This window comes from Papaver somniferum, chromosome 1, assembly GCF_003573695.1.
Source record: "Papaver somniferum cultivar HN1 chromosome 1, ASM357369v1, whole genome shotgun sequence".
NCBI classification, from domain to species: domain Eukaryota; kingdom Viridiplantae; phylum Streptophyta; class Magnoliopsida; order Ranunculales; family Papaveraceae; genus Papaver; species Papaver somniferum.
Window position 1 is genome coordinate 140,103,596 of NC_039358.1, and position 21,680 is coordinate 140,125,275.

Below are 21,680 nucleotides of genomic sequence, written 5' to 3' on the forward strand. Positions count from 1 at the left end.
CAATTTCTTACTTCCTGCTTCCCTGTGGTCTTTCTGCACATTGCTTCGAGCTGACAGAGTCGGACTTGTAGTTGGTCATCGTTGTGTCTTGTTTCGGCCTTCTTCTTCCTTCCTCGTGCTCTCTCGGGCGAGAAAGAAGCCTCCGTCGTCGATATCTTGATCGTCCGGAGTCCTCGTCCGATTTTTCGGCATACGATACAATCTTGGAACGAGTCGACTTCGAGGTATCCCCTCGTCTAGGGTTTGTAGCTGCGATATTCTCGGCCTCACAGTTAGTTTGAATTTCATTGTTTCTATTCTTCTCTCATCTATGCTTTGGATCATCGTCTAATGATCCCTCGGATGGGTTGTCCTCCTGGTTTAGAACGCCTCGGCTTCCTTTGGGAAAGCGATCCGTTGTTTCCTCATTCGAGGTGTCAGGGATAAGGACTCGCTCGTCATCCTGCAAATTCTTAAATGGATTCTCCTCTTCTGGAGTCTCCTCAATGGTAGCGAGTGGCACATTTTTCTTCACTATACGCTTCAGCATGCGGTTTCTGCGTTCTAGCCTCCTGTTACGTCTCTCTAATTTCTTCATTCTATCATCCCGAGCATCTTGTGCTTTCAGGATGGTTGCAATGGTAGCATTGGCATCGCCGAGGGTAGAAGGATCATCTTTCTTGGCCCTAGTGTTCGTTGTTTGCCTTGGCAAATGATTCAACCCTCCTGGTTGAGATAGATGGACATCATCATGTCTCTCGAAGGGTTTTCCCTCTTCTTCGGAGCTAGAATTGTCAGTTAATCCTTCCCGATACTGGTCATCGGGTTGTCCCTCTCCTGGGATCACATCATTGTTCATGGCTTCGCTTGGCTCCATGTCATCTAATCCCTCTGGCTGGGTTCCACCGTTTTCACCTTGGTTCGTGCGAGCAGATCGCCGCGTCACCATCACCTTACCTGTGATATATGCGATAATACTTAATTTATCTATTCTATCAGAAAAGTGGGACCCTAGATTTGCAGGTCACATGCAATTACTAAGTCATAGTTCAGACTGAACAGTTTAGTACAAGAAGACTTTGCAGTAAATTTGGAGACATGTGAAATGTCAAAACATTCCCTACTTGCATGAGGCTCCAGTGATGGAAAAAATGCATTTTGTTTGTCTCCCTTTTCGAGAAAAACACCTCATTCTACACGTCATACCTTTGCTAGGAAAAAATCAAATAATGACAATTGAGCATATCTTTCCACTTTGTCTTTAAACTTTTGATTTTGAACAAACTTTGAGTTTGATGAATGATTATGTACTCATTAACCCTTCCTCTTGACTTAGAGTTAGATTTCTAAGAATAAGTTTGTGGATTATCTTGAGCTCTTTTGAAGATAAAAAACATCATGAATAGTTCATCTTTTCAACTTTCATATGGATATACTTTCCCCTATGAAGGATTATATCTCTTCCCAGCTCTTTCATGGAGGAGATCGTTTGAGCGCCGAAGTGTTTAAACTCCATTTTCACTCCGATCTTCAACTCTCCTGAGCATCTTGAGGAAGATAAAAAAAATCGTAAAGAAACGAAAAATCTTATGAAAAATTAGTAAAAACATGTAGATCCGTTGATTATGAGGGTCTTCTAGTGTTCTTAGATCGTGTAGACCATATTTGAGTCCGAGCTCTACTCATAAATCTTAACAGAATTCTACTCAGTGGTATGAAAACCATTTCTCTCATGGAGATTATGAAAATGATATAGAGTTGTGATTAGGGAGGTAGATTAAATCTTAATACCTCCCTGTTTATAGCGCCAAAATGTAGTTGCATCTTTTATGATGGCTACACCCAAGTAAATCTAAAGGCTATAAACTATCTACACATTCAAGATCCAAGATAAACAAGATGTAAAGAACATGAAATGTAAAGACTAACATAAGCATATAACGTGGTTCGGCCATGAAGACCTACGTCCACGGGAAGAAGATGTATTCTTTATTGATTATAAGGTCTTACCCTTGAAAGAGCTCACAAATATCACTCATATTTCTTACTCTTTTTTTTGTCTAGATCTCTCTCAGGAATTGTCTGTAGAAAGACCATCTAATAATACATCAATTGTCCATCTCCTTCTACATGGACTGTTATTTATAGGGAAACTAAGCTCGTGCAGGTCTGGCATCGTCGAGCTGGTGGAGTCTTCATACATATTCTTCGTTACTTCGGACGAGTTCTATTCTGTCCCTCGTGATGGCTTGATGGGTTCTCCTCTCGAATTGTCTTGCTCTACTCGCCATCGTGTAGCTCTTCCTTGGAGAACCTCGTGTTGCATCACCTCTGGGTTGTAGTATAGATCGTCCGAGCTTTCCATCACGATGTATATCCACTCTTATCTCTTCATTAAATGCGATCCTCCTTTTTAGACTTGACTGTCTGAGCAGATTAGACTGCTGCTTACACACGTCATTTATGTGATGCTTGTAGCAGGTGTCTCGATTCAGACGAAATCACCTTTTCACCAGATGATTCGGTGCTTCTAACCTATCATCTCATCATGATACCATCTCTTGAGATGTTGACACGTGTCCATCGGGTGATTTACCCTCACACAGTTTTCTTGTCCGAGATAATGCAACAAATGTTAAACCGAGACACTCTCTCGGTCCTATATCCACCACGGCCTGATCAAGTGTCAATCCCTAGATTTTGTGAACCGTGATTGCCCAACACAAAATAATGGGTAACTGGATTCGCTGGCATATCACTCCTGATGCAGATATCCAGTTTATTGTTTGCGGAGTTATTGGAATATATATTCGATCTTTCACGAAATTTTGGACCGGTGTACATATCAAAGTCCACCATCACAGCAATGGGCATATCTTCAGGTGATTTCTTCCCCTCTGCATATACAATATCCACAACCACTCCCCTGGAGCCATTAACCAAACCATACTTCGTTAATAAGTTTTTGCGTAACATCACTCTTGCTCCCTTTGATAACAACGGAATATTTTGTAAACCTTTAGCTTCATCAGATGTTGCACGGGTTGCCGTATCACAGTTATTCTTTGATGTAATCCGTGCAACAGGCTTCCCAAGCTCCTTGAGTCGTATATGATTATAGGTTAATGCACCAGACTTGGTAGAAAATAGATGAAGAACATCTTTGAATTTGTTTTGTTCTACATGTGTCAGCACTGATAAATCTCGAGTGTTAAACAACTCCCAATCTGTATATGTGTAAGTGCCATCACTAAGTCGTAGTAAAGCATCTCTGAAAGCTGATTCTTCATCTCCCGACTGTCGAAAGATTGTTTCAAGTCGCACACAGTGATCAAACAAAGAATATGATACAGATCCTAACAGTTGGAGCTGATTTTTCCCACCTTGTACATATAATGGAGTATCAAAAACAGGAGGCAGTTGTCGTATATCACCGATGAGAACGATGGAAACATTTCCGAAAGGCTCACTATTTGCGAACACATCCTTACATCGTAGATTAATTTTTGCAAACATCGTTCTGCCTATCATACTGTATTCATCGATTACAAGCAATTTGATATCTCCAAAATCCTTTTGCATACGTCTGCATTGTTCATGATTCAACTTTTCGTATGATTGACCTCTGTCGGCTGTTATTGCAAGTTAGTGGTGGATGGTTGCACCACTAATGTTAAAAGCAGCGACACCGGTTGGTGCCATGATCTTTACAATATTATTGTTTCGAAAAAGTTTTCTTGTTGATTGGACAATAGCATTGATAAGGGTGGATTTTCATAAGATTTACTCATTCTAAGGACTTCCTTATTATTCACATTAGTGTGATCATCTGAAACAACTATCGAAAATTCCTGATTGTTTCTTTTGGCAGAGATTCTGTAAGACTCCGAAGTCTTTCTCAGGTTTATTTCAATCCTTCAGTCAAATTTTGCGATTAGAGTGCGTAGAAATCTGATATTCAAATATTTTTCAACACTTTTAGTTTGCCATCATAATAAACTTTAGTGCCTAAATACAAAAATCTGCCCCAATTGAAATTTTAGGTGCTATAATAGGCTCACATGCATTGAGACACACCACATGCACACATGTCAATTAAGAGAGGGTGTTAGGGGCACTTCGGTATTTTCGCCGTTAGTAACCAAATAAAAACAAGAAAAGAAATTATGGGAAGGGGGCTGATATTTTTCCTTATTCTTCTTCCCCTCATATGCTTGCTGAAATTTAGTAGGAAGAGCACTAGAAAATTCGCTCATGAAATTATGGAGTTGTTTGGATTGATATATATTTGGTGCTTTGAACCATTGATGAAGTTGAAATGAAAGGTAGGTTCATCTTCTCTTGACTTTCTTTGAGATGATGCCCTAATGATAATCTTTACTGATTTGAAGGGTTAAGTATTTATTTTGGCGTTTTACTTGATTTAGAACATTTGTTAATTCCAAAGGAACATCAATTGCATGTATGGATGACTTGATTTGAAAATTTTGGGAACTAGGGTTCTTCATGAAAATTGAGGGGGGAATCATGATCTTCTAAGAAAATATGAATTGGGTAATGTTGTTCCTTTACTTGGTTCATGTTTAACAAGCTCTTGATAAGAAATTGCATGATTTGATTGAAATTCAACCTTGTAAATCTTAGAAAGTCTGTTATTCTTTTACTGATATCGTTAGATCCCGTGGTTGGATTTTGATGAAATTTGTGTATGTAATACCTCATTGTATGATGTAAGTGCTATAAAAATTTCAAGAGGATCGGGTCAGATTTACTATTGCAAACATTTCATACGCTATGACTGCGTTCTGCAGAATCAAAATCCTGGACAGCCTAATTTCAATTCGGTTTTCTCATTATCTGTTAATAGGATAAAGCTGAAATTTTAGTATGGTGTTTATATATGCTCAGGAAACCTACTGTATAAATTTCATGAAGTTCTGATTATTTTAGGTACCACAAAGTGTGGGAGAAGCATGACTGAATTCTGTGTATCGATACTAAATGCAGTCATGTTAAAATATGATTATCTTTTTGATGAACCGGTAGAATATGCTGAGTTTTGGATATGTTGTAGTGCCGTAAGTTATATGGATTCTATAAGATTTCCAAGATGATCAGGTGACCTTTGATACCCCCAAACTTCAATAAACGATGACTGCATTTTGAGAAACAAAAGTCTAGTGCATCCTCATTCATTCTTCGCTATCTCATTGTGTGGCGAATCAAGTGGATGAATTGTCTTACTGATTATCCAAGTGCCTATGTAGTATTCATTAAATTGTTTTTATGATCGAAGAACCTTATTGGACATCATGTAATTGAGATGTTGTGCCACTTTGCGATATTATCGTATAACCATATACATTTCGTTGTGCGTTGTCTTTAAATTACAGTGGCACTTTTATCACTGAACTTATAATATTAAATCTTGGTTTGCATGAATTTGTAAGTGTAGATGGGAGATGGTTAAGTATTGAATAAATTTCGTACTGAAATCTCTGATTTTGGCATGGGGATAACATGTTCGATAAAATGCCTAGAAGAACTATATAATGATTGCGTGAACGACCTTTTTGTAGGCCAGTTTCGTTGTGTATTCTTGAGGATTTAGGTAATGGTCCCTTCAGGAGAAATGTTCATCTTAGTGTCCTCTGTAACGTGTTGAAAGGGTATAACATTTCGACTTGTAGTTTGTGAGTTATAGCCTAGATAAAACAGCATGATGCAACTGATTTTCTTAATGGCAGCACCTGGTTGAGTTTCCAGTTAATTTTCGGGTAGACTCTGAATTGGTTCATGGAACCTTTTAGGAAGTTGTAGAGGCTTGTATCTTTCTAAATTGGTATCACACGACTTATTTGCATTCATATTTTAGAAATTATCGCGATGCAAACATGGCACCTCTGTGCTGAAATTTCTGAGAATTAGGGGTCCTATCATGGTTTGACTTTGATCGCACAAGCGACTATTGGATTTCTTAAAATCTACTTATAATTGTATGCGATAAATGGCTTGCTCTAGTTTCTAATGTGATGTTATACACTTTAATCTAAAGTCCATGTGAATACCGAAACATAGCATGTCGAGAAACGCCGAATTGAACTATAAACTTGGCTTCCATGAATTTCCAGCAATGCTCATTATGATTGTAGGTTCCTTTATTTGTGCACAATGGTTGGATTCTTAGTGTATGATCCATTATGAAAATGTACTATTAGTGAATGAATACGACAAATGAACCTAGTAGAATAATTCACTTCATTGAATCATTTTATATTCAATATCTGACCTCGAGAAATGATGATTGGTTGCTTATCTATATAATGCTTAAATAAACAGGATGGTCAAATTGTTAGCATTTATTAAGATCTATGTGACTTCTTTGAGCTTGGAGTGCTTGTAAATTATTTAAACATTATTAGAATGTCTGATATGATGGGTGTTTTTACCTTCTGTCGCCACTTCTTAGTGTCTTATAGAAATGCGGTCACATAAATTTGACCTAAGGGAATGGCAAGAGATATAACAGTATAACAGTCCAGTAGAAAATAAGAGTTTCGCATGGCATCTACTTTCCTTTTTAATAGATAGATTGTTATACAGGATAGTGGTTGTAGTTTTACTGATTTTGATCAAATGTTGTGAGTTCAGCTATATTGGTCACTTATAAACTGTGCATAATTTTGTTATTGCCTACCATAACATAATTGTATTATTATAAAAGATTCTGTCATCTCTGATATTTATGCTATGATACTTGACATTGTGTAGTGTGAGATAGTTGTTGCTATGGATTTCTGCAAGAGATGATTGCTACCAGAATAAGGTAGTTGATAGGTGTCTAAAACACCTTAATTTTATATCTAGTATTTATGCTTTCTTTGCTAAGTTTTCTTGTAAATTATGTATCTTATGTTTTTTTTGAGTATTTAGGTACTTTGGAGTCATTTGGAACAAAAGAAGAAGAAACGTCGCTCAAAAGGACAAGACGGATTATTTCTCATTATTTGCTTTTATGTCTTCATCTCTGTCTGAAAAGTATGTCGACTTTAGTGATGCAAATTTCTGTCTGAAAAGCACGACTGCTTTAGTGATGAATAGAAATTGAAGAGATGAAGTAGGTCTGAGAAGTAAGAGGCAACTGCTGTTGGTGGAGCGAAATAAGGAGAAATCATTCACAAAGGGGCAATTCACACGCGAGCTATACTTTGAGAAGGCTAAGGTGCGGGCGAAGGAGGTGAATTAGGTTGTCGGTTTCCTGAAACTGACAATCCAAGTATCACCGTGGTGGCCTGCGTCAACTCTTGGGGTGCCTAGAGTCATCTGGGTACCCCTTATCTGCCTCACCTGGATAGTTGTATCACTTTCATTTCCTACAACCCTAAAATCTATACTCATCATTACATTCGACCACAAATTCAGAGATGAGAAAACGACTGCTGTAAGAAAGAACAACACGGAGAGAAGAAGACTATGAAGATTCAGATCGGGAATTAAAAGAAGAGCTGAAGTGATGCTGGCGTGTAGTTGTTGCCATCAATTGAAGCAAGAAATTCGAGAAGAAGGTAGGGTTTGCCAGATGAAATTCATGGGGTTGATGGCTGAAGTTCTCGTCAATTTTGAGGAAGAATGATTAATGGGGTTCTTGAGTTCGAGTTTGGACGTTGCTGGTGAAGATGAAGTTGATGATTTATTGAACTGTGGCTTAAATTGAACAAGATTAGGGTTCTCATGATGATTTAGGTGAAACTGTGAAGCAGATGGAAAGAATTTGAAGTATGGTTTATGGGTTGAAGACTGAATCGAAATGGAGTTAGGGTTTAGTCAACTGAGTGATTTCAGTTAATGGGTTTTTGCAGTTGTTGTTGTTGTTTGCGGTGTTGATGATGGTTAGATTCAAACTTCGATGGTTGGTTGAGAAATATGGGTTGTTCTGGATCTGAATCCGAGAGAAGAAATTGATGTTGTTGAGTACAAAGAAGATTAAGAAGCTGAGGCCATGGATTAATGGGTATCTGAGATGATTCTCAGGGTTTGTCGAGATAAGTTATGATTAAGCAGGAGATGAAATTGCAAGAGATAGCTGCAATCTGGTGATGCTCAAGTGAATGCTTAGAATGAATCAGAATAAGCCTGTGCAGCTGGAGTTGTTGTTCAGCAGAGGGTTTTGGTATTGAAGTTGGAGCCAGTGTCGGTAGTGGTTGAAATGGAACAGAAACCTACAAGGCTGAAGAGTGAGTTGGAGTCAAGGGCGTGCGCTGAAATGTGCTATGGCAGTGTAGTTTTGCTGCTAGAGATGGGCTGTGAATGACTGAACGATTGCGGAGTCTGGAAGAGCAAGTATTGACGATTGCAGGGCGCAAGTGGCGGTGATTGCAGAGGATGAATGAAACTATTGATGGCAGATGCATTCAGAGAGAAGCTGCAGAGTAGTGGAGGCCGGTGCTGTTGATGATTATTGGTATCGCAGGTCTGAGGCTGTAGGGTGCTGCAATGGGTATTTCAGCTGAGCTGAAATAGAATTGGATTAAACTGTGTTGGTGGTACTGGAGGATTATTGTGAAATTAGATGTATGCCTAGGTCAGGTACAAATTAGCAGGTAATGATGATTGCAACTGTACATGGGAGGTCCTTTGAGCTAAAGGGTTAAGAGTTATTGGAGTTGCACCTGCTGATCAGTTTTAACAAAGCTGAAATACAATTGAAGGTGCAACATCTGAGATTACAAGGGTTGAGCATTGCAGATGCAAGTTAGTACTGTTAACTTGTTGCAGTTGTTGCAGTTAGCTGCAGTTGGGAGATATTGCATCACAGAACTGCCTGAAGTGGAGCACTGGTTGGTGGTAATGAAGTAACTAAGAATGAATGTGATGGTATTGATTATGTTGTTTACTTATGGAACTGATGATGAAGTTGGTGGTGATTTTGAGCAGGTGGTTGTGGTGATTGCCATGGGTCTGAATGAGGGCTCAAGTGCAGATGGAAAAGATAGCAGGTGTTTGAGAAATGCAGCTGAATTGCAGGCTATAAACAATGGGTTAGTGGACTGACTAAGATGGAGTAGCAGGGATGAGTGCAGGGCCATCATGGCTGGACTGAGTTGTGTGATGCACCATCGTTGTGCAACACACAGTTCTGGCTTGTGCAAGACTATGGTCTGACAAGTCAGATCAGTTACTCTGACTCAGCTGAGTTGTTTGACTCAGCCACTGACTCGGTCTGACTTTGATCGAGTTGACTCGTCTGACCTTGACCGAGTTGACCCGTTTGACCGGTGACTGGGCGGACTTTGCCGGTCACCTAAGATACTTCTCCGGCCAACTTCCGGCCACGATTTTGCAGAGTTTCTACATGGGTTTTTCTCACTTTTGGGCCACGTGGATTTTTATCTAATGGAATTTGAAGACTTGGACCTAATTTTGGAACAAGAGGAGCTATAAAAGAGAAGACTTCTACAATTTATAGGACGACGTATTATTCTTGAAGCTAAGGAGAGAGATGCTTTGCTTTGCTTTCATCTTATTTATTTGATTATTGATTATGATGAACTCCATAGCTATGAGGAGCTAATTTATTATTTATTGGTTAAGGATGTAGTCTTATTTTTAAAACTTGTGCTTGATTAATGTATTAGTTTTCTCTCTTAATTATCGTTCAAATCTCTATTGTTTTTAATAATCACATGATTGATGTATTGTGATAGGATTTAGGTGTTTGTTTAGTTAATCGGCCAATTAATTGAACTTGCATCCTTGTCCATAGCTATTTTAGGGTTTTTCATCAAACGATAACCCCGAATACAAGAGCATGATATGATTACGGTTTGTAGTGATACACTCTTGTAATCATATGTAGAGTTTGACCTTTGTCCGAATTGTCATGCACAATGTATGACAATTGCATTGATTAGCCTATTTCCAAAACTTAATGCTCCTGGGAATTGAACTTAATTAGCGCAAGGCGTTAGGTTATTCTTTAGGTAGAATTCACAAACACAGTTCTAATGTGTATGTTGATGAACTTAGGAAATTAATAGATTATCTTGCTCTCTTGATTCTCTAGGCTTTTGATAATAAAAGAGATTAAATTGTAATTCTAATCATGAATGCAAGCACTTGTTTAAGATAGAAGATGAATTCCTTGACCAATATTTTTCTCTCATTGATTACATTCTACTATTTACTTTGCTTTTAATTTAATTCATATTGCTTTATAAAATCAGAAATCCCCCTAATTGGTTACTTAGGAAATTGAATACTTAATAGCTACAATCGCCTCTCTGTGGAAACGAACTCTTTCTTATCATCATATACTTTAGGAAAGTGAATTTATTTTTGACGCATACGACAGCGATCGGTAGTTCATATCGTCTAGTAAGAGATAGTTGCTACAATTGTATGTAGTTCATATTATCTAAACAAATAGGTGACGAACTACGGTCATGCTTGATCCCTTCGAGCAACGGAGAGGGTACGTAGGCAGCTTCTATGCGGTTCAGCACAATTATGCAAGGTTGTTCATATCATCTGAAAGTGTTGGTTGCTGTTTGGCAGTTCGTACCATCTATTCAGAAATGACTGCAACCTTGACAATCGACAATTGGTCATGGGAATTTTGGAAGTGGCAACTGGCCATGGGAATTTTGGAAGTGGCAACTGGCCATGGGAATATTGGAAGTGGCAACTGGCCATGAAACTTTTAGAAGTGGCAACTGGCCATGGGAATATTGGAAGTGGCAACTGGCCGTGGAAATTCTTAGAATTGGCAACTAGCCATATAAAGTATCAGAATGGCAACTGGCCACCTAAATTATCATAATTGGCAACTGGCCGTAGAAAGTGTTAGATTGGCAATTGGCCGTATGTTAGTTTTAGCAACTGGCCTTTCTGTTATTTTTGGCAACTGGCCAATGGAGAGTAGTAGATAGAAATCATTATCCGATTCGGTAGCCAAGTTCTTCTGGGATTTCTGAGTACTATGGTATGAGACATATGCTCAGAGAATCCCTATTTCTCGAGTGGCGTATCAGGAAGTTAGAGCTTGTCAAGCGGGTCGTAACTCGACCCGTTAGAAGCAGAAATTTCTTGATCTGTCACAGATTCGCTCTTTCCCTCCCTTCTGGAGTCGTTCCTCATCAAAACCAGAATTGTTTTGATATGGGTGCGGAGGAACCTTTTTCCAGAAGCGATTATCAACTCTTTTCTATGACTCCTTTGAGTTGATCTTATCGGAATGTGGTATAATCTGTCTTTCCACTGAGGAATGATCTTTCAGTTTTTTAAGACACGAAACTTCCTTCAAAATTTTTACCACTGTATGTTGAAGAAGTATAAGTTTCCTGTCAAGTAACTGAAAATTATATTCCTTACAATCACTACGGAATCGGTTCAAAGTTTCCTTTGGACAAGATTTCGTTTGATCATCAGTAGATCTAGAAGCTGGTTTCTCATCCTCTCCTAACTTGATGTAGTTGGGAAAATTACCATCATCTTGATATGTTTCAGATGTGATTAAACCGGTTTTATTACAGTCTATAAAAGTCGAGCAAGGACTTTTAGTTTCCTCATCAGAAGAAATCACAACAGCATCATTAGTCAAAATCATAGGACGTGTCTCTTTATCTGTAAGAGATTTACCAAGAGCTTCTAGTTTGATAGCAAGATCCAATTTCTCTTTGGCTACACAATTCAGTTGAATGTCTTTTTCTCTGATCTCCTGTTTAAGAAGATTTGACTCTGTCTTTAAAATAAGTACTTTAGAAGACAGAGATTGTATAGGCTTTAGGAGTTTTACCAACTCTTTATCAGCATCTTCTCTATCATCAGAGATAGACATAGATGTTTTCATAACTCCAGGGTCATGAGTCAACGAAGTAGTAACATCTTCAACTTTTGAGTATTTATACTCTTGCATAACATTAACTGAATCAGACATTAGATTCAATTCTTATAGGTTGGATCACACCAAAAACAGATTGTTAGATCTTTTCGTGTTTGCCCGCTCTGATACCAATTGAAAAGGCGAGGGTACCCAAATATACCAATCTAAAGGAAAAAAATAAAAAGAAGGAAAGATTGAGGAAACGTTCGTCACGCTCAAGGATATGGACCCTCACTAGATTAACTCTTGATCTCTTTGAGGAATACTATTATAATGGATCAATTGATAAAGATCTATTTAGAGCATTCGAAGGCGTTTTTAAACTCTTAGAAAAACTTAATTCTGTTAAGTCTAAGAATCCTTCCGAAAAAGGTTCTGTACATGTTAAACCGTCGAATAATATTGTACAACATAGGATTCGGAAGAATTTTCCTTCTATCCAGATCAAACGAAGGATAGAAAGCTCTGACTTCCCTGATTATCATCATTACGTTGATTATATCACGGGGACTGTTCACACATATCAACCAGAAATGTTGCATGAGAATTCTTCTGCACATTATGCCTCTTGGTAACAAGCCTGGCACTACCCCATTTGTATATATCTTGGAATGGGGAAAAAAATGTTTGAGTTGTGTACAGTTTTGTTATTCTATTATAGAATACCAAATAATGCTTTCTACTGCATCCATCGTCTCTCACAAAAGTGTGTTGTCACGGGATGCATAACCTTTGATGTGCAAACGGCTAAGAAAATCCCACTTTCCTTATGTGGGTCGCGGTTCACAAACGGGTCCAAGCCCATTTTTGGTCTTATCAAGAAGAAGTTCGCGCACCCTCTTCTTCATCACCCATCCGCGTATGTAAACCTCTAGGGTTTTGTGTGTTTCCTCCATTGAAGTCTTCTTGGAGAAATTGAAAGAAAGGGTGTTCAATATTCACTCCAAGTAAGCAAACTCCTCTTGTTCCTTTCAATTTCTTAGATCTCATGATGAATTCTAAGGGCTCAAAAAGAAGCTCCAAAAGCTCAAATACCTCTAGCATGAATTCTCCTTGTGACCAAAATTCTCTTAGGATTAGGTTTGTGAATGATTCTTGTGCTAGAATTTTTGAAAAGATTTCATCTAAAGGTTTTATCCTAGAAAAGAAATTGGATCTCTCTAGTGGGCATGAAGAGGATTTAGCTTGCTTCAAAAAATTCAAGCTTGGAAATATCTTTGATGGTCATGGTCAAAGATTTGATTCTCTCACAAGAATTTTCTATGCCAACATTCATGATGTTGATCTTAATAAGATGGAATTCAAATCCATGATAAATAGAAAAATATTTCTTGTTGATAGAGAATTAATTTCAAAGATTACCAACATTCTGTTGGGAAACGTGCGTCTTCCTAGACCAAGTGATGAATGTCCATCATGTGATGAAATCTCTATTGGGCTTTGTGGCAAGAAGGTAGCTTGGAATCAAGGAAAGTTTCCTACTAATAATCTTAGTATTGCGATGATGGTATTTGGAAAACTTGGTATCTCAAATCGTTGTCCCTCCACAATTGAGAATTCTTGGTGGAGCCATGAGTTTGCGGAATTGGTCTATTTTCTTGAATCGGGTGTTCAAAGTCTCGATATTTGTGGTTTTATCACCTTTCAAATGACTTCGATGACTTCACCCATCAAGATGTTAGGTTACCCTTTCTTGATTGGTCAAATTTGCCGTGATCGTGGTTTTGATCCAATTGGCAACTCTATCAGGGTTCCCAAACCAGTTCGTCCCTGTACCTTCAGACGCATAAGGGAGAATGTGTGCAAAAGACAAAGAGATGCTTCACTTAACGATTGTGACCCTACCACCTTGAGCCTTCTTCAAAAAATTCACAAGGGAGTGTGTAAGGTCGATTCAAGGGTGAAGTGCATACAAGAACAATTGTCATTGGTTGCAACTAAGTTTCCCGAGCTCAAGGAAGAGTTGAAAACAATTCAAGCATCTTGGAGTATTTCCGATGAGGAAGACAATGAGTAAAAGATGATCTTTTTTCCTAGTAAATTTTCTATTTTCTTGTTTTTGTTAGAAGAATAACTAGAGTTTGGAATAGCCATTATTGTGATTACACATAGCTATGTCCAACGTTTTCATCTTCATGTTTTTAGATTTATTGGTTTAAATTATAAATTTGTTTGGAAGCTGATTTTTTTACAGTATTAATCTTTATGGTTTTATATATTGCAAAATTGTTATGGGATATGTGTGTTTGCGTCCGTGAACTATGATTGTCCCATACCTTGTCAAAAGTAAAGTCTTTCGTATGTCGATATGCATGTATTGATAAAAGAATGAATAAACTTTTGACAAATACAAAAGTTAAGCCTATTATGTCAATTTTTGATGGAAGATAGATTAAACTATTTTGTTTGTAAGGATTATGTCTATTGAATATCGTTATGCGAGTAGTGATGGAAAATAGAATGAATCCTTGTGTATTCCGCAGTATTGATATTCCCTGATCCATATTTTATGTATTACTGTGAGGCTCCGTAAAGTGTCTTATGTTGAGCACTAAAACGGCCAAGTTGATTATTTTTATGATTAGCTTAGTTGTTGTTCCGCGAGATACTTTATGTCGAGCATATTCAACTAAATTAATCATATTGTTTGGTTATTTAGTTGTTGCTCCGTAAGTTTTCTTATGATGAGCATGCCCAATTAAATTGATTACTTTTGTGATTAGTTTGGTTGTGTATTTAGATTAGATTAATTATGGGTTCTCTTGTGATTAATCTAATTGTATATTTTTGAGTCTCCATAAGTTCACTTATGTCGAGCATTTTCGATTGAATTAATCATGGGTTCTCTTGTGGTTAATTTAATTGAGTTTTTTGGATTCAAATTCATACTTGTATGTGATTTGTTATGTTCAAAGAAATCCTTCTTTTCTTTCGAAATTAAGGTCGCTCTTGTTGTTCCTTTGGTAATGACATTTTATGGGGGAGAGTTCTTAATTGAACTTGTGCTTAATTGCCAAATCTTTGTGGGGAGTGCGGCTGCGGAATATTATATGGGTTATCTTGTATCTTTATAAACTCCTTGATGAATGCATTTAGCTTCGGCTATATGACTGCATCTAAATAAGTTGATATGTGTTTCTTTCTTTTGGTCATGAAATGTGTAATACCCTGTATTTTTAGCCACTGTTTCGGGTCGGATTATAGTCGTATTAGTTAACCTTGTGGATTAGGTTGTTCCTTAGCCTTAGGTGGGTAGATTGAACTATAAAGCCTACAAGTTAGGGTGGAAATAGAACAATTCAATAATAAATAAAATTAAGAGAAAATGAAAAGATAAACAAAATTAAGTGTTAGTTTTAGTATTTTATTAATATAGATTTTATAATTATAATTAAATTAGGAGTTAGAAGTAGAAGACAAGAAGAAGAATAAGGACATGGGGATATGTTTCTTATAGAGAATAAGAGCATGGAGAATCAAGAGGATCAAAGGAATTAAGGTAGAATGTGAAACCCTTTCTCTTTTAGTGTATTCTTTGGGTGTTTATTTTGTATGATTTTGTATTGTAAAGATTTAGTAATTTAATCACACAACTATATATCTCCTAATAATGATCAGGCTATTGAAATTGTTAGATAACATGATTAGGTACCTATGGTTAAATTTTGAGAACAATACACCACATATTCACCGTTGAATGTTTCTTTTAATTTGAATAATAGTTTCTGAAATTCTGGACAGATTCACTTTGATATAGTTTTGATGTTCTTAGGAAGTCTTAATGATGTTAAAATTGTTTTAGGTCTTAATAAAAGTTGTATCTTTGGGATTTATCTATCACTGTGTTTTGGATTGGGTCAATTTCAGATTGTTATGAATTTATCATGAAGTTTTTGGTAATGATATGTAATCTGCCCAGTTTTTAGGATGTCATCGTAAATACGTTAACTTTTGTTTGAACCGTTGGTTTAGTGTGAGTTTTGGATATGTTATATAATAATGTCTCAAGAATGTTACTGTAAAATTTGAGGATGATCAGATAAAGTTTTCATCATGAAACATATAATATAATATGGTTGCAGTTAGTTTGTTTGATTAAATGCTTGAAAGAAATTCATGTTGTTAAGCCATGGTTGCTTGTGTTTTATGTGAAAATGATTTAAAAATGAAAATGAGTTCATGTTTTTCCGTTAGATGAAATATGATTTCATGCTAACGACGGGTAATTATCCCCGAGAGTTAAATGGGTAATGATCCCCATGGGAACTTGTGTTTCCGGACCATCGATGACGGCTGTCCGTGCCGATAAACGATAGGTGGTGTACGAACCAAGGTTTTCGTACTGTGAATGAAACGGGTAATGATCCCCGAGAGAAAATGGGTATGATCCCCATAGGAACTTTTGTTCCTGACCATCGATAGAGGTTGTCCGTGCCGAAAAACAATAGGTGGGTGTACGAACCAAGGTTTTCGTACCGTGAACTCATGATTTGAGGTGACTTATAAATATGTGAATAATGTGTTCGGAATCTAAATTAAAGGAGTTGTTGGAAACATAATCGGTGTTATGAACTCATCTTTGGTTGGTGACAATGTTAATATGTGAATGATGTGTTGAAACTTAAATGCATGATTTGTTGATAATAATATTAATGTTATGAACTCGTAGACTGCATTTTATATTGGATAATTTATCGAAAATAGTGTTGGTATTGTGATTCTTGAATATATCATGGATTCGTTGAAGCTGTATCATGTTCTTGTCATATGTTTTTCTTTGATAAAAATGATTATGTTTTCGCATCTTTAGAGAATTGGTAATGCATTATACTGAGTTGTCATCCCACCCCAATTGACATCCTTGCAGATTTATTAGAGTTGTGCAACGGAAGCCAGGATTGAGTAGCTTAGTGATTTGAATCTTTTCACTGTATTGATTGAAATGTAATTTGAAATAATAAGTTTGCTGGAAATGTTGTTACAAATGATTAGCAAATTCATATGTTTAAATTCATATTATAAAGGCTAAATTATATTTGTTGCAAAAAAAAAAAAGATTAACTAAGAGAAATATATATGCATAAGTCTCTTTCCGACCCGTGACGCTTCGAGTTCGAATCTCCGTACGGGTTTGACCCTGGTCGGGAACTCGGGGTGTTAAAAAATGTCTCTTTCGTAAATTTCATTAGGATCCCGTTCTTGTACCTTTGCCAATTTTATTGACAAAAAGGGGGGGGGGGGGAATTAATATGTAATTCACACTACAAATACATATGGTTTTCGGATCATTATGTAAGGGGGGTGGTTTCCCTGTGAGATGGAGTATTGACTAAGGGGGAGTGATACATATCACCATAGTATTGTTGTTGAAGTTGTGATACAATTGAACTTTGACGCTGTGTAATGATACTATGACACTGTATAACAATGATTGAGAACTCTTGTTTTCTCGTTGTTATAGCTACGGATTTTCAACAACGATGATGCTGAACTTACAACCTTTGGGATCATTGGAGTACTTGGAAGTGACGAAGATTTCGAGTAATGTTGAAGATTAGACATGTGGAATAGGAGCTACAAAAGTTTATTTGTTTATTTTTTGTATTCTATATGTATTGATAGTTTTGTCACTAAAATTGACAAAGGGGGAGATTGTTAGAGCATTGCTCGGTCGAACTCGCATGCGTTGCTATCTCAAGCATGTTTGTCAATGTTAGTGATCAAAACTATAAGTCTTGATTTCTAATCTACTATAGCTAAGGTCTCGGACTAGGATAGAAAGTGTAGTTGAGCTCAAGAACTCCATGGCAATCATCATACAAGACGAAGGACTACTCAAGGAACCGGTGGATCTTCATCGACTAAAAGGTATGTGGAGACTTGAACTTATCTATCACTCAAAAGTCTATTTATCTCCTATCTTGAGACAAAAGTCGTTTTGCTATATAGATTTAGATTATACACATTTGCTATTTCGAGCCGAGTTTATCTCGCCTATCCATTTCTCGAAATATGTGTTGGTAAGCTTTCGCTTTAGCCAAGTTCATCTTTACCTAGTGACGAAAGTCATGACAAGTTTCAATCACTTTGAAAATTGTTTACTTTGACGAAAAATAGTTTGTGAATAACAACTATAGAATATCAACGTCCTCTAAGAATGCTTCAAATTAGAGTTTAGATAAATAACCATTGAAGGATATAAGCATTGTTGTGGAAATACATATATGTATAAGTCCTTATTCCTTGAACCGAAATTTGTGAACTTTGTTGATCAAGAGAACCAGAATAGTGGCGTGAGCCAAGTCCGCAAACTGGCGGAAGTTCTCGTCCCGAGAAATTATGTTGGAGTTTGTGAACTCCGTCCGGGAACTTAAGTCCGCGAACTTGAGTAGGTTATATATAAAAACGATGTTTGTGAACTTATTCTTATATAAACTAAGGAATTCAAATTGCAAACCGTGGCCATATAGTTCATGAACCAATTCGAGTGAATCAAATCGTTTTTGCTTCGATTGTGTCTTGTGTAGTTACATAAGATTTCCTTGCAATTGAACAACTCTCTAATTAGTTCATTTGAGTCACTTGAACTAGTTATGGTGAAGAAGAATATGGTTGATATGAAAGTGATCATATGGCTAACCATTTGGTTGACTATTTTTGAACCAACAAATGTACAAGTTTGGGTACGGTTACACAAGCCTAGAAACGTGCATTTCGTTTGTGTGTAACAAGCTAGTTTTCGATCTAACGGTTGAAAGATATTAGCTTGAATCTAATCATGTTTTCATCTAACGGTGAATATTGAATGCTTTTTTACCAAGCTAACATTGATTGCCAACCCTGATTTGAAAAACTATATAAGGGAGAACTCTAGCAACTGGGAAACCTAATCCCCACACCATCTGTGTGATACTAGTTGTGCTAAGCTAGAGTCGATTATCCTTTAACCTTTGGTTTCTTCTTCTAAACCAGGTTAACGACTTGAAGACTTCATTGGGATTGTGAAGCCAGACCGATACTACTTTCTTATAGTTGTGTAATCCGATCTTGTTGTTTCTATCGTACGAGTACAATTGTAATAATCGGATTGAGATTGATATCTCCGATAGGCAAGATATAAAAGTAATCACAAACACTTCGTCTCATCGTTTGTGATTCCGCATATCTTTTTTCGCTGCTGAAAAAGCGGGGGTCTAACAGCCACACCCAATATTTCGCTTAACAATCTGTATGGACAAACTCCAATATACTTTCTAGAAAATCAACTAAACAGTCAGACTCAATCTAGATTAAAAATATATCAAAGAGTTTATATCTCAATCTCTCAATTTGATCTTTACTCAAGCAAATAGAAATCTGCGAGTCTTTATCAAAGAGAGATAACTTGGATGGTACCAAAGACCAATATCCAAGTGTCAATCAATTTAAATCAACAACCAAAAAGGAAGGATATTCTAATTAATTGAACAACGCACAACCTGTGATATTTCAATTATATAAACAAATATAATGCGGAATAGAAATAACACAGACACCAGAATTTTGTTAACGAGGAAACCGCAAATGCAGAATAACCCCGGGACCTAGTCCAGATTTAACACACACTGTATTAAGCCGCTAAAGACACTAGCCTACTCCAAATTAACTTCGGTCTGGACTGTAGTTGAACCCCAATCAATATCACACTGATCCAAGGTACAGTTATGCTCATACGCCTCTGATCCCAGCAGGATACTGCGCACTTGATTCCCTTAGCTGATCTCACCCACAATTAAGAGTTGTTACGACCCAAAGTCGAAGACTTTAATAAACAAATCTGTATCACACAGAAAATTCTACGATAATAGATAAATCCGTCTCCCACGAATATACCTACGAGTTTTGTTCCGTCTTTTGATAAATCAAGGTGAACATGAACCAATCAATAATACCAGACTTATATTCCCGAAGAACAACTTAGTATTATCAATCACCTCACAATAATCTTAATCGACGCAGCGAAAAAAGATATTTCGGAACCACAAACGATGAGACGAAGTTTGTTTGTGATTAGTTTTCTATATTGCCTATCGGAGATATAAAATCTCAAGCCAATTATTCAATTGTACTTTTACGATAGAAGATGCAAGATCATATCACACAACTACAAGAAAAGTAGTATCGGCCTGGCTTCACAATCCTAATGAAGTCTTTAAGTCATTAACCTGGTTTAGAAGAAGAAACCAAAGGTTAAAGGAGAATCGACTCTAGCTTAGCACAACTAGTATCACACATAATGTGTGGGAATTAGGTTTCTCAGTTTCTAAAGTTCTCCCTTGTATACACTTTCAAATCAGGGTTTGCAATCAATGTTAGCTTAGTAACAAAGCATTCAATATTCACCGTTAGATGAAAAACTGATTAGATTCAAGCTAATATTTCTCAACCATTAGATCGAAAACTTAGCTTGTCACACACAAATGAAATGTCCAATTTTGGGTTTATGAACCGTACCCAAACATTAACATTTGTTGGTTCAACAAGTCAACAAAATGGTTAACCGTATGATTACTCTCATATCAACCTTATTCTTCTTCACCATAACTAGTTCAAATGACTCAAATGAACTAGTTAGAGAGTTGTTCAATTGCAAGGAAATCTTAAGTAACTACACAACACACAATTGAAGCAAAATCGTTTTGATTCACTGGAATCGGTTCATGAACTTTATAGCCATGGTTTGCAAAAGCATTCCTTAGTTTATTTAGACATTAGTTCAAGAACAACCGACTTTAGATATAACCTGCTCAAGTTCGCGGACTTAAGCTCATGGAAGGAGTACACGAACTCCAGCATAAAATCTCGGGCCGAGAAGTTCCGCAAGTTCGCGGACTGAGTTCGCGGACTTGGTTCACGCCAGTTCCAACTTCTCTTGATCAACAAAATTTAGCAAACTTTGGTTAAAGGAATAGGACTTATGCATATATGTGTTTCCACAACAATTCTTATATCCACCGATGGTTATGTAATCTAAACTCTCATTTCAATCATTGAAACATTCTCAGAGAACGTTATATAGCCGTTATTCACAGACCATTTTTCGTCAGAGAAATTTTCAAAGTGATTGAAACATAACATGACTTTCATCACTTGGTAAAGATGAATTCGGCTAAAAGCGAAAGCTTACCAACACATATTTCGAGAAATAGATAGGCGAGATAAACTCGTCTCGAAATAGCAAATGTATATAATGAAAGTCTATATATTAAAACGACTTTTGTCTCAAGAGTAGGAGATAGAGTAAATAGACTTTTGAGTGACAGATAAGTTCAAGTCTCCGCATACCTTTTAGTCGATGAAGATCCACCAGTTTCTTGAGTATTCCTTTGTCTTGTATGATGATTTCCATGGAGTCTTGAGCTCAACTACACTTTCTATCCTAATCCAAGACCTTAGCTCTAATAGGCTAGTAATCAAGACTTATAGTTTTGATCACTAATATTGACAAACATGCTTGAGATAGCAACGCATGCGAGTTCGATCGAGCAATGCTCTAACAATGTCCACCTTTTTCAATTTAGTGGAAAAACTATTAATACATATGGAATACAAAAAATAAATAAATTAACTTTTGTAGCTCCTGTTCCACATGCCTAATCTTCAATATTACTCGAGATCTTCGTCACTTCCTAGTACTCCAATGATCCCAAAGGTTGTAAGTTTAGCATCATCGTTGTTGAAAATCCGTAGCTATAACAACAAGAAAAATATAGTTCTCAATCATTGTTATACAATGTCATAGTATCATTATACAACGTCAAAGTTCAATTGTATCACAACT

General features: G+C 36.9%; 1 protein-coding gene and 1 long non-coding RNA gene across 2 annotated transcripts; one reads left to right on the forward strand and one right to left on the reverse strand.

The window, feature by feature from the left end:
* Nucleotides 1–2,658: 2,658 nt before the first annotated feature.
* On the reverse strand, nucleotides 2,659–3,561 carry LOC113351472 (ATP-dependent DNA helicase PIF1-like). Its single transcript, XM_026595453.1, has one exon. The coding sequence runs from the start codon at nucleotides 3,559–3,561 to the stop codon at nucleotides 2,659–2,661; it is 903 nt and encodes a 300-aa protein (XP_026451238.1).
* A 607-nt stretch (nucleotides 3,562–4,168) lies between these two features.
* On the forward strand, nucleotides 4,169–9,591 carry LOC113302554. The gene is made up of 3 exons (XR_003336941.1): nucleotides 4,169–4,304; nucleotides 6,751–6,805; nucleotides 6,913–9,591. It is a non-coding gene; the product is annotated as an uncharacterized LOC113302554 (long non-coding RNA).
* The last annotated feature ends 12,089 nt before the right edge of the window (nucleotides 9,592–21,680 follow it).